Source organism: Cyanistes caeruleus, chromosome 10 (assembly GCF_971803275.1).
Source record: "Cyanistes caeruleus chromosome 10, bCyaCae1.hap1.1, whole genome shotgun sequence".
Classification (NCBI taxonomy): Eukaryota; Metazoa; Chordata; class Aves; order Passeriformes; family Paridae; genus Cyanistes; species Cyanistes caeruleus.
Window position 1 is genome coordinate 9,593,389 of NC_141710.1, and position 13,173 is coordinate 9,606,561.

General features: G+C 37.7%; 1 protein-coding gene across 24 annotated transcripts in view; it reads left to right on the forward strand.

Moving 5' to 3' along the window:
• AGFG1 (ArfGAP with FG repeats 1) overlaps positions 1-13,173 on the forward strand; it is a 46,694-nt gene that overhangs the window by 11,509 nt on the left and 22,012 nt on the right. For all 24 annotated transcript variants that reach the window (XM_086844873.1, XM_086844864.1, XM_086844874.1 and 21 more), the window contains exon 2: positions 8,301-8,394. In XM_086844873.1, the coding sequence (XP_086700999.1) occupies positions 8,341-8,394 (54 nt within the window). In that variant the 5' untranslated portion in view covers positions 8,301-8,340. The remainder of the gene's footprint in view (positions 1-8,300; positions 8,395-13,173) is intronic.

Genomic DNA, 13,173 nt, shown 5'->3' on the forward strand with positions numbered 1-13,173 from the left:
TGCTTGGTGGTAGTTTGTAAGACAACTCTTCAAGCTCTGTCTCAGTCGATAAACTCCAGCCCCAATGGTTTCAGAGGAGACTTGATCAGAAAAGTAGGTGGTGGTTGGGTTTTTTCCCCTTTATATCGACTATTTTCTACAAAGTACATATATATAAACCTTGGAAAGGGATTGGCTCTGATAAAGTGATCGCATTTTTCCTGTTCCTCATTCCTGTATGGGCCTCCCCACTACTCCTCCCTTTTCCACCCATCCTCCTCAGAGATAGTGTGTATGAAACTAAGAGTTGAAGTCAGTCAGTTGTAGATTTCGGTCACATATCCATAATTTTTGGGGAACACCCTGCTGTCTGCTTAGCTATAGCTGTTTGCTTGTACATGATTCTGTAGCTTTTTGCTAAAGGAATGGGGCAGAATCAAAGAGTAACCAAAGAAGTAATAAATAGTATGTCAAAGGACACAGATTGGTGTTTCTAAGGGTTTGAGTTCAAAAAAGGCGTTCAGGAGTCTGAACTAATTTCTGTCCCCTTACTACCCCAGACAGCCCTTCCAAGTAAGGTCTGGTGTTTTAGAACAAAGTTGGTAATTATGTTAAAATGCAAAACAAAGCAAATACATTAGTTCTTTGCTGTATTTGCATGGAACAAACTGCCTTTTATACTAATAGACAGCTAAATTAAACTTGTAGTTCTTTTACTTCTACTTTACTTAGGCTTCTGAACAGACTTGATGCAAATACAGAAAACACATTAAATACATTTAGGTTGTGAAATTGAAAAGAGCCTGGTTTCTCACACATACATGCCACTCAATCAGCCAGCTCTGGCTATTGTTTGCTCTCTTAGCAAACTGTTATTTGTGCTGGCATGTGAAACTATTTTAAGTTACTGCACTGAGCTTATTTTAATGGTTGCACATGTTCTTGCTGGGTTAAACTGACAGTGTGATAAAGCTGCACCATGAGGGCGTTTGTCTTTATTTTTTAGGCTTCTTAACCTTAATAGATAAATATATGGTGAATGCTGTGGAAATGCTTAGAGTGGGTTCAGAAGAGTCTGTTCCTTTTATCTATTGGCTTGGAGGTATGGCCTACTAAAGTGGATAGTCCAATTTATAGCAACCAAAAGGATGTACAGGCAGTGAAGCAGCTCATAAGCAGGGGACAGCTGCCACTTGGTGTTAAGTTGACAATCATTTGGATGTTACCATGCTTAAAGGAGGAAGACTATCTGCAAAAACATGGTTAATGTATTGGTATTCCAATAAAATGTAAATTTTTTTTTCATTCTAAATATGCAGTGTTTCTGTCTTGCTGTAAAAAAAGCAACCACAAACAACATGTTTGGTTCTTAAAGCTAGTAACAGCTACACTTAAAACTGGACTAAACAACTGTTAAGAGGACTTAAATCTTCCCTAAAATAAATTTGGACTCATTCCTTCATGTCAACTTGAAAAACTTCCATAAATTGTCTGTGCAGGGTCATATGCATTGGTTAATACCTTAGAACCTAGGCAGTGGGATGTTTTTGTTAGTGATGGGACTTGGTGTAGGTCATGTCTGTTTCATAACTAGAAACTTAATTTTAACGCTTCTGTCAGAACAGTTCTTCAAACAACTTGTTTATTTCCAAATGCTTTTCACTGTAGAATTCCATGGTGAGGGACATGACTTGGGAACAAACCACATAATGGCAAATATAAAAAGTACTGCTGCTTCTGTAGTTCTTAATGGCTGTTTGCGTTCTGCCTCATAGTACTTGCTTTACTGTAAGGCTTTAATAATCTTAGTACTTGATCTTGTTTATATACTATGTGAATGACTTGCTTCTTGTTTTAATTAATTTTTTTCTAATCTGGTACAGGAAGTATTCTTGGAGTCAAGTAGACTAGTTTTTTCAAGTATGAAGTGCTCAATGCAAGATTAAAATACTAATAGATTAAAAAGTCTCCTTCAGAATGGTTTCTCAGTTAATTGATAAGTGCTTGCTAACATCAATATCATCTTAAATAGGCGTGTTACTCTAGATACAGTTAACACTAAACTCTTTAAAACTAGTATAACTTTTTTTACTGTTTTCTGAAGTGTTTATTCATTGTCCAGTCTATTCACAAATCTTAATTCTGGATCCATCCTGAATTTCCTTTAAATATTTCAGGTGTATCAAAAAAAATGATGCTATGTAATACTAGATTTAGCTTTAAAAACCTACTATTCCCTTTACTGTTTCTCAAAATAATATGTCTACCTTGTTCATATACTGCTGAAAACAATGACAGAACTAGTGGCTTTGCTAAAAAGACCTGTTTCTGACTTAAATGTTGAAGGTGAGTCTTGTCAAGTCTGAAGTGTGAATGACAGGAGGTCTTTTCCTGTAGTACCTGGGGTTTAAGTGACCAGATCAGATCAGGTTTACCAGAGCAGAAGTTTTGCTGTGCAAAATGGTGCATGCAGGAGAAAGTTCATGCACAGGGGCGTGAATCTGCTTCCTCTTAAAATACTACTTCTTGTCCCCTGTGTTTAAATTCTTCATGTGGGCAAAAAAAGGATGCTAGCATCACACAAGGTAATTCAACTTTCTGGTGTTGTACAATAATATAGGATATCTGGAATTATACATACACTTTCTGCCCCGAGAGCCGGAGAAGATGCTCTGGAGGAGGAGTGTGCTCAGGTCAAGGATTACAGTCATACACCACAGGAAGATTTCTCTTTATTACAGCAAACCCGCATCTTGGGAAATGTTGGCAGGGAGATTATTTTGGTTTGACAGAAGTCCTTTGATTCAAAGGATTCTGTTGGTAGCTATGACTATTGTTTTCCTGGATGCTCCCATGTGGCCTGCTGACAGTGACATCTTTCCCTTTGTCTTATCAAATGCCTGTGTCTTGTATCTCAGCTGTCTATATATCTCTGCTTTCAAGCACCTCTGTAGCACTCAAAGTCAGCCTGCTCCCAACTTTGATAAAAAGAACACGTTTTTCAGTTTCAGATGGGAAACATCCCTGTTTAAGAGTCCACTTGCCCATGTTCTGTATTATATAATTTTTATAGTTAATCTTGACTCTTTTCTGTATCTGCTGTGATAATTAAGGCACTCCTATCCTTTTTCTCACTGTCCTCTTACCCCCCTCCCATCTTACTTAGGAAGTCTCTTGTTCAGCAACGAGGAATGTTTAGAACATAGTAGGTACTTTGAGAAATGCTAAAGCCCTTTCCTGCTATTTTTTTACAGCTGTTTGCTTCTGGTTGCTCACAATGTTCCTAGTTGAAATTTTAAATTTAAACTTTTCATGGGTGGGGGACTTCTGTATTAGCCAGAGGAGGTATTGGATGGCAGACAGATTAGTAACAAACTATAACATCTCTGTGCTGTGGTGATGAGTTACTGTCCTTTCCATAGAAGTTTAGCAAAAATTAAAATAGTCTAAATAAACAGTGCTAGAGTGAAGGTGATTGTGTTAGCATGACTTTTCAGTCCTTTTTTCCCTTTGGAGCATGTTTGGAAAATTACTCCTCGTGTTCTGTGTCTCTGTGTGTGTGTGTATATATATATATATATATATACACACATATATATTTAAGGCTATTTTCTGTGTTACTATATTTCTTGTTTTCAGTTACAGAGCAGGAGAGCAAAGGAAATGTCTCTATACCACAGTGAACACTGTGCAGTACAGAAAGAATGTTTGGGTATTTTTTGAGAAAAAACCTAAATTATCCTCAACTCTGCTTCAAAATGTGTGCTTAAGTCTTCTGCAATTAAAAATAAATGAGCTTGTGAGATGGCGGAGGGTCTCCAGGGAGGTCTACGAGTATGAGGAATGGCCAGGGCTGCTTCTCTTTTGCTAATTACAGTTGCACAGAAATACTAATGAAGGCTGTGACATTGGGTTTTCTGATGCTTGTTTTCTGGAAGCCTGGGGATGTGGGGTGCTTGCTCTGTGGTGGCTAGGTATTTGACTTGCCTCATTAACTTCCTGCTTTTTAGGGGATCAGATTTTCATCTCCTAGGTTAGGAGATGGTGTTAAAATCTGATCCAGGGGACATCAGCAGTGTTGAGCAGCCATCTGCCCACCATTTGTCCCACGAAAGGGACCCTCTGTTCTGTCAGAGCTCACTCTTTACGTTTTCCTCCCCTCCCAGCCCTGGCCTTTGCAGACAGCTGCTCTGCCAACAATCACAAATTCAACTATAATTTACCGCTAAATTACGTTAGTAACAAATATCCACTGCTTGTTGACTGTGTTTTGAATGTTTAATGTTTCAATTGCCAGACTGCAGAATCCTGTGTCAGTGGCCTTAAAGCTTCCTTTGTTTGTGAGAGCACCAGTTTAACAATGCCCTCTGGAGAACAGTGGTCTCATGTTCTCTGAAGCTGCCCCTACACTAAGCTGTGACTCAGTGAGGGTCAGTGGAGGAGAGTCTCTGAGCTGGAAGCTCTGGTCACAGTGCTCTTCCACAGAAATAATCATTGCTGAGCGTGAAGAAGTTGGCAGTGATGAGTGGGATCTCTGTGTGGGATGTTCTAGCTCTGGTGTGCTGGATAAATGCAGATGGCAGAACTGTCTTACTCTGTCATATTTCCCCAGGGCCTCTTGGGAGGAGAGAGCTGCAGTCTGGTTTAAGTGCTGAGGTAGCGTTTGGTTGCTGCCTTCCCTGAGACTTCTGTTGTAGGGAAGGGAGTAACTGGTACCACTGCACAGGGGCAAGTTGCAAATACTTGTTCAGGGTCAATTTAAATTTAGGCATGGATAATTTGCACTAAGGGACTGTAATCCATTCTATTCCCTGTTAAATAGGGAGTACTGTAAAGCATTAGAACTGTGTGAAACACTTGTCAAATACAAGGAAAGAATAATTTTTCCTACAAAAAAGGAGGTTTGTTAATTCCTCATAAGGGATAATTGTACTTGGCTGTCTACCAGTAAGCTTCCCCCATATGTAGATAAGCTGTTTGTGAATCATTTGGGTCATTAAATAATCTCTGTAGGTAAGGAAGGGTTGGACCTTGAATCCTGTTTCAAAAATCTCACACTCTGTTTAAGGGAAATTCCAGGCAATTCATGGATGTTGTTTAGACATCATGAAAAAATAGAGAGTTTGCTGTTCTAATAGTAGAATCAAAGTAATTTATCAAATAATAATGCATATGTTTGGGCTGCGTTTGTGTGCAGCTTCTTGTCTTGAATTGCTTGTTCTGGGCTGACTTAGGCTGCTTTAGCATAAGAGGAAGCTTTACATAGGTTCCCTGCATCCTTTGCCATATTCAATGGACATAAATACTTGATTGTTCAGTATTGCAGTTTACTGCAAGAATTTAAAATTTATAGTTTACTTTAGATTATGGCTCTTAAAGTTTTGTTCAGAATTTCCAGTCCTCCTGGACCACTGACGTGCTCTCTTTCCTGCTGTCAGACATCTGACACCTCTCTGTGGTGATCTGATCTTTAAGGGGGGGATGTCTTCTTTCTTTTAGCAGGATGGTGTAAGAGAAATGTGAATTTATCTTATCCCATATGGATATGATGTGTATATCAGGAAACCTTATAAAACCTTGTGAAATCTTATATAGCTGAACTCTTTACTAGAGAGAAAGACATGGCAGAAATCTCTGGTGAGATTTAACAAAATCTTATCTAGGCCTCAGCTATGTTTAATATTGCTGTTTAACAGAGCTGAAGATACCAGAGTTTGCTGATGTAAATGCTCTGAAAAGCCCTGGTCGATCAGTGTAGAGTAAGTCTGTCTTAAAGAACTTGTACAGTGCCTTGAAATTGCAAACACAGGTACAGCAGAGCACTTAAACTGTACTTACTGCGAAAAAGAATTTCGAGCAGGAGCTAGTGGGAAAGTTGAGATACACTGCCTGTGCTGAGAAACATGTGAATGTGTTAGTGAATAGCTCTGGCTTTTAAACAGTCATTAGTTTACAACTATCTAACTGTGCTGCTATTGTAATTACTAGGAGGAGAGTAAATTGAACAGGCTAAGGCAGACAGAACTGCTTTTATACTTACTGTAAAAGCAGGGGACAGTAATTGTCATATAACATTTGATGGAGCATATCTGTGTGAAATGCCAGGTGGATGCCAACTTTGTTTCTATGCTGTCACTCAATATGTGATGCTACAAGTGCCATTTAGTGAAATGTAATTACTTGCATGCACAGACCGAGAAGGTGTTTCTTTTAAAACCCAAAAATAAGCAAAACTTAATCCCAGCATCAGCTCTGAAACAATTAATTTTAACTGCATAGAACTCCTACAGATTTCTTTTAAATTACATCATCTCTAAATGAATACTTACTTTAAAAATATCTTAGATAATACTATAGTATTTTCATAAACGTAATTTCTTGTGATAATAGGTGATACAGCTAGATGAAAGATGTTAAATTAGTAACTTTAATTTACCAAGAAATTTAAATATTTTGAGAGAAGGTAGTTTCATCAATTATCTTAAAACCTCTCTCACCAACTTCAGTGAAATTTCTACCTTGTCAAGGTGCTGAACTGCGGAATATAATGTCAGCTGCTCTGATTTCAAAAATTTGCTGAAACAAATAGTATTCTGTAAAACTAATTTTTGTATGCCTGTTGGTTTATAAATGACTTCTGCTTTTAAGGTACTCAAAATCACTGCATTCTGTAGCAAAATACCATTAATGGTTTATCCAAGTGTTTCAAACAGTGATTATCTCAAACTTTTGTCATGGAACTTAGGCTAAAATGTTACTGCTTAGTGTTCTAACCTGTATTCAGTTTAAGGTTAAAAACGTGGAGATCTGTTAACACAGGTTCAGAATTGTCTTATAGGTACACTTGAATTTAGGTGTGAAGGTGAATTTGCAGGCTAAATGTGCAATAATATTTTCCCATTAGACTTACTTGGAAAACTTGGAAGTGCTAAAATTTTTCTGTCAAAGTTAAATATAATGTTAATATTTGAAATACCAGATTTTTGTCATAGGCTGTTCTTATGGATAACAATTTACTTTATAGTTAATGTTCTTGGTTTAATTATGGAGCTTAAAGGAAACCATCAGTTGTCCTAAATTAGATGTCAGTGTTGTTTTTTGGTTTTTTTGGATTTTTTTTAGTTCTTAAAAGCAATCTGAGCCAAATATGGAATTAAAAGTGTAGGGACAAATACAGGCAATACAGCTATCAGTTAATTTTCTTAGTGATTTGTTAGGCCCATATTACATCCTTGGAAAGCTTTTTGTGTGCTTTGGTATCTCATAGTTGATATATATTAATTTTTTTTAAGATGGGATTTCAGAAATCCAGGCCTGGTTTACCTGAGTGTTAAACTGGCCCTGTGGTATTGCCTGGGTGAGTGTCTCCACTGCTTGGCACATGTGGGATAGAATGTTCTTGCATCCATTGGGCAAAGCACAACTTGGGTTTGATTGGAAGTTTGTGGGCAAAAGCAGTAGTTAGCATGTATTTAAAGGAGGAGTTTGAAAAGAAAATAAGCTTTTTCTTACCCTGGTGCTGTTGCTGAGGAGGTTTTCTCTCTGTGCTTGCAGGTTGTGACTGAACTGGGTTTGACTATGTCAGGCTGTGGCAGCACAAGTGGCTGGTGTTCCTGCCAGCCCTGCCTGGCGTGGATGTGAGTGGTGCCAATCTGGGCTTAAGGCAGAGCTGCTCATGTTTGGAGCTGTGGCATTAGCCATGGTACCTCCCATTTGAGAGCATGCTAAAACCAGTGTCTTTTTGCTTTTGTTGTGGTTGCTTCTGTAGTGTTCAGGAAGAGGAGTAAGCCCCTGTGAGTGCAGGGGCAAGAAGTAAACTAGAAAAAAGATGCTGTGAGGAAACAGGAAATGTGGGTTAAAGCAAGAGAAAAAGACTGAGCTGGGCAGTTTAGCTTGAAGAAATCTAGTTATTGTGAAGTTGTAATAAGAGATCAAAGTGAGGAAGGAGTTGGAGGAAAAGGAAGCTACAACCAAGGAACCCAAGAGTGAGAGACGAAAGGTAGAGGCAAGAGTGAAGCAGATTAGGATTAAAAAAAAAGGTCTAATTTTGTTTTCTTAAATTTGCATAGAAAGTGCCGGAGTGACCTTGCATGAGCGATTGTAAATATTGGTCTCCTGAAGTTCTATTATTCAGCTTTGTATATTGAGTGTTACTTTAAGAAGAGTTTACACAGCCTTAAATTGTATGGCAGTACCAAGAGTGAGTGTGCTTTACAGAGATGGCTTCTGATTTTAAAATTGTCTGACTTCTAGCTGTAGTGTTAAAGGTGATTGTACCATGACCAATTTCCCAAATGCTGAATACTTCTTGCTTCTTTCAGGCGGGGCTTGAATCCACCCCACAGAGTGAAGTCGATTTCAATGACTACCTTCACACAACAAGAAATAGAATTTCTGCAGAAACATGGAAATGAAGTAAGTATTATTTGGAGAATAAAGTAGGTTTGACACTTTAATGCTAAAGTTGAAAACACTACTTAAAGAAAGCTTAAGGTTTTTTGGTTTGGTTTGGTTTTTTGGGTTTTTTTGGCAAAAGCTAGAGAGAAGTCTTTTGAAGCCAACGTCAGTTGAAATGAGGCTTCTGAAGAGCTTGTTTCATTGGGTAGCTGATCATCATAATGTTATTGCCCAACTCAGACAATCCAGATTCACATGACCAGTACTTCTGAATTGGGGTTTCTTTTGATTTTGCGTAAGGCAATATGCAGCCATCTTTTTTTTTTTTTTTTTTTTTTTTTTTTTTTCTAAGCTCTGAACTTGAAACTGACTGCAGCAGTATTTCCTGAAAGACTGTACTGTGACAAAAAAAAATACAAAAATAGAGCTTGTATCTGTATTTCTTCATACTTGGTGTCTAGAAAGTCTTCTAGTAGTTTTAAAAGCCTCTTAATAAAAGTATATCCATATTAAATGTTCTTGGAGAGAGGAAGGAGAGGAAGAAATTGTTACCTAGTGAGTGGTTTGTGTCAGCTTTGAAGAAGACAAGTTCTATCATGCTGACTTTTTGTTCTTTTAAATAGAAGAAAAAATCTGAGGTAAATGTTGGATTGGCTCTGTGGGAGCACTTAAGCCCTAGATGTGGCCACTGCTGACTTCAATTTGAGGGTGAAGTTTGTGTTTTAATACCATGCTATAGCCTTGAGGATTTTAGAGGCAGATTTTCCATCTGTTCAAACTAGATAAGGTTCTGCTTCACGTTGATTGCATCTGTATCCTTTTTGGTAGAACTATTGATTGTAGGCTAGAGGGTGTTTTATTGGTATGCTTTTGTGAAGCTTTGTGGGGATAAATCCCATCATTCAGCAAAATGCTGATACTTAACTTTCTTGAAGTTGGTCCATTCATAACTGTCAGGTTGAAGAATGAAAACACAAGTAGTAATTTCTTTTTCTGCCCCAGTAAACATGTGTTATTTGTTGAAATGACTGTTAGTGGATGATTCCTCAAAACAGAGCTAGAACAAGGCCTGAACTCTCCCAGATTTTATAAAATACTCTTGATGGCTAAGGTTGGTTGGGTTTTTTAAAACTATAGAGCATTGAATATGTGTGTGTATATATATAGAGCATAGTGCTGACTTTTTGCCTAGGGAAATTTAATAAAGAATCTTCTGTGGATTCATATAGAGTGTGTTGGAGGATCTTTCCATAAGATTAGATTGTAAACTCCAGCTTTGCTTTAAGCTTCACTAAGTGTAAAGGAAAACATGTGGTTGTGACTCTCTGTATTTGTTTTAATTTAATTTTTTACTGAACTTGCAATGTATAAAGAGTGCTATGAGTTTGTTTTCACAGATCTGGAACCTTAAGTGATCATTCTCATCTGATTAGTGTGGTGGTCCTTCTCATTATAGCCATGACTAGTCTGCTAATCATAATGATTTAGTTGATATATAATTTTTTATTGACATAAAAAAAATTCACAGACCTCTGCAGTGCTAGTCTGTTTCAAAAGTGGGGGTTTTTGTACTTGTAGTATACTCTAATTGGAGAATTGCAGTGAAATGAGCTGGCTCATAAAAATGAAGATGCCCTTCTGAGTTTAGTTTTAGATTGTTGATTAGTACTTTAATTCTTAAGTAGAACTGAATAAACACTTGTAAGTGCCAATGGTAGATTTAAGGTGTGCTCAAATACTGAACAGAAATGATTGTTTTAAACACTGTTAAAAGTTTAAAACCTAGTTAAACATGTTTTCATTTTGTTATACTTTATATTCCAGTAGTTAAATAGACATTTTGCTTTCTCTTGTTAGTATTGGACTTTGGAATACTTATCTGCAGATAAGATAATATATTGGACAGAGGAAATTCATCTGACTCACAAAATAACGTTTTGTGCTTAGCTTGCTGTTCAGTGTAGGAGTCTCTTGTGTGTATAGGAAGAAAGGAAATTTCCTAAAATAAGACTTTTCAAACATGGAATTGTCCAATGTTGTAATATCAACAGTTAAAATAACTTTACAGCAATACTTCTAAAAAGAAGCTCAACTTTTTTTGGCAATCTATCATGTTTAACTTCCATTTTTCTGTACCTTCTAAAATACTTTCATTCCAATTTTATTGCTCTAGTCTCTCTCCAGCATGGCCAAGGCCTCTGTGATAACCTTTCTTGATTCCAGATGAGTAGATCATGGTTATACAATAGGGATCTTGTTCTGAATACAAAGTAAAATAGCAAGAAAACTTTCATTAGATTGAGTAGTTAAGGTGCTGAGTTGTTCTTAGAGGAAGTAGTTTTCCACTCTCCTTCAAAGAGTATTTATAAGGTTGGTATTGTATGAGGATGAAGACCTCTAAAGACATCCAGACAACAAACAAAAGCAAAAAAACCCAACCACTCAAACTAAACAAAGAAAAAAACCCAAACCACTTCCTAATATTTAAAATACCAACTTTTCCCCAGTTGCTGTAAATGACCTTCTTTGTGGCACACATGGGTAAAACGTTCATTTAGTAAAAGACTTCTGCAAAGCAACTGCTTCAGGGAGAGATTATTCAGAGCAGCTCTTTCTTAGGTGAGACACCATCCTCCCCATAAATGCACATTCTAAGAAATGTCTTTCTGGCACAGGTAGCTTGAACATGAATTTTGACTGCTGCAATCAAGAGTTTTAAATCCTTATACTGTATTAGGAGACACCTATATTTTGGTGTTGCTTACTCATCATCTGGAGGTATAAACAGCTGTTCAGTCTCCAGTTTTGCTAATTTGGGATTATGTCACTGCAGCAAGAATGGAGGCATCTTCCAGCTGACATTCCTCAAGTGCCTTCTGAAATCCTTTTGAAGGATAAAGGCAGTTCTGACTCACTGGTTAGGGTTTTTTGTCTCCTTGCTCTCTTCATGAGAAGCAGTATGAGGTATTTTCACATTTTCTTGTGAAGAATAATGAGGAGACAGTGACGTGTCTGTTTCAATACTCATTCTCAAATGATGCTAGTGCTGATTTGGCCTCTGATTCAGTTGTGCAGTGGTAGTAGGAAGTGAATTTGCTGTTTGAAGAAAGTGGAGGTGGTGCTAATCTCCTGTTGCCATTATAGCTGTGAATATTCAGAAACTTTTCCCCTAAGATGAAGAATAGTATTATAAGGCAGACCGGTTACAGAGTTAATTTTTCACCTACCTGTTTGAAAAATGACAGGTATTTTCGTAATCTTTCCAAATAACCCATTCTAATATGCATGTGGTTGAAGAAAAAGATCTTGATGTTCTTGTATTTAGAAAATCTCTGTTACTCTGGGGCAAAGACCATGTTTACCTGAGCTAATGAGCAGAATACCTAAAGGTATGCTCAGCTGCTTGAAGTTATTTTAATAGTGCTGAATTTTGGGTTGTTGCCAATTTTCCTGACTCTCAGTAGCACCTGTGCAAGTCCCTGTTTCCTGCACTCTTGCAGAACTGGCAGCAGTCTGAGTCTGGTTCAGAGCTGGTGTTAGGCCAGACCAGAATGCTTCTCTAGAATCTCCTTTACTGTGGAATGTGGCCTAGAAACCCTAGAGTGGAAGGAGCAGTTCCGAGCTGTAGTGATGAGCGCTGACAGCACGAGCTGTGCAGTCAGGTGTCCTTGGAGTACAGTGCTGGTTCTGCTAATACCATACAGAGATACATGAGCTGATTGTGTGTAGAACAATGTCTTTGTTAGCAGGATTTACTGGCTTTGCTTATGAAACCATTAACTTCTGTGCCCAAACTGCCTTTGAAATCAGTACTCTGGCAGTATGAAATTATTTTATCCTACAGAGATTAATTAATAATATTGATATCAGAAGTGCAGAATTACTAAACAAAGTTATAACTTGTTTACATAAAGAAACTGTTTCCAAATCTTTCTTCCTGTAGGGTATTATATTTTGGAACATAGTTTTGTTGTGTAGTCATGTGCAGTTCTTAGCACTGTCAGCATTACATTTTGGTGCATAACTGAGAATATTTTATTGGCAGAGAGGAGGAGAAGAAGAAATCTAATTTGGCATTTACCAGCCTCTTGAAAGGTATTATCTTGTTAGAGCTTTTTAAACTAGACTGACAGATGTAATCTTCCTATGCAGTGGTATGTCTGGGCCTCAAGAAGTGTTGCAGGTCAAGTAGTGTGCTTTTTCCTAGTTGAAGTGCAGCTTCTATCACCAGGAGGACATGTCCTGTGAGAGCTTTACCTCGCCTTGCTGCCTTCACCACGTACAAGAGCAGGAGACTTAATGAGCAAGAACTAACTTTGCTGGCCTGACTGAATTTTTCTTTTCTTCGTAACTATCACAGCTATGCTAACAGGAGTTTCTAAAGTGTGGTGGCTCAATGTGTTGTGTAAGCAGAAGGCCTTTGTCTCTCCTATATCCGCCTTCCCACACACACTGGAGATCTCTATCAGTGAAATAGTTATGACATGGCAAAGCTTTATTTGGTAGTTGAAATATATAGCACTAGAATAGAAATAACTGAAATCTCAGATTCTCAGTGTTTCTGCAAAATTTTATGGATAATGCTAATTTTTTTCTTAATTAGCAATTATTTAGTGGGCCTGTTCTTCCCCACTTGTCCATCTCTGAATACACAGAGAAAAAAATCCCCCCAAAAGTGTCAACAAACATAAAAACAAAACAAAAGCTAAACTTCTGTCAAAAACAGTACATGTATTTTTCTTTTAGTCTTTGAGCCCTGCTTGGAACTCCTGAAAGCATGAAATGTTACTGGAGGCT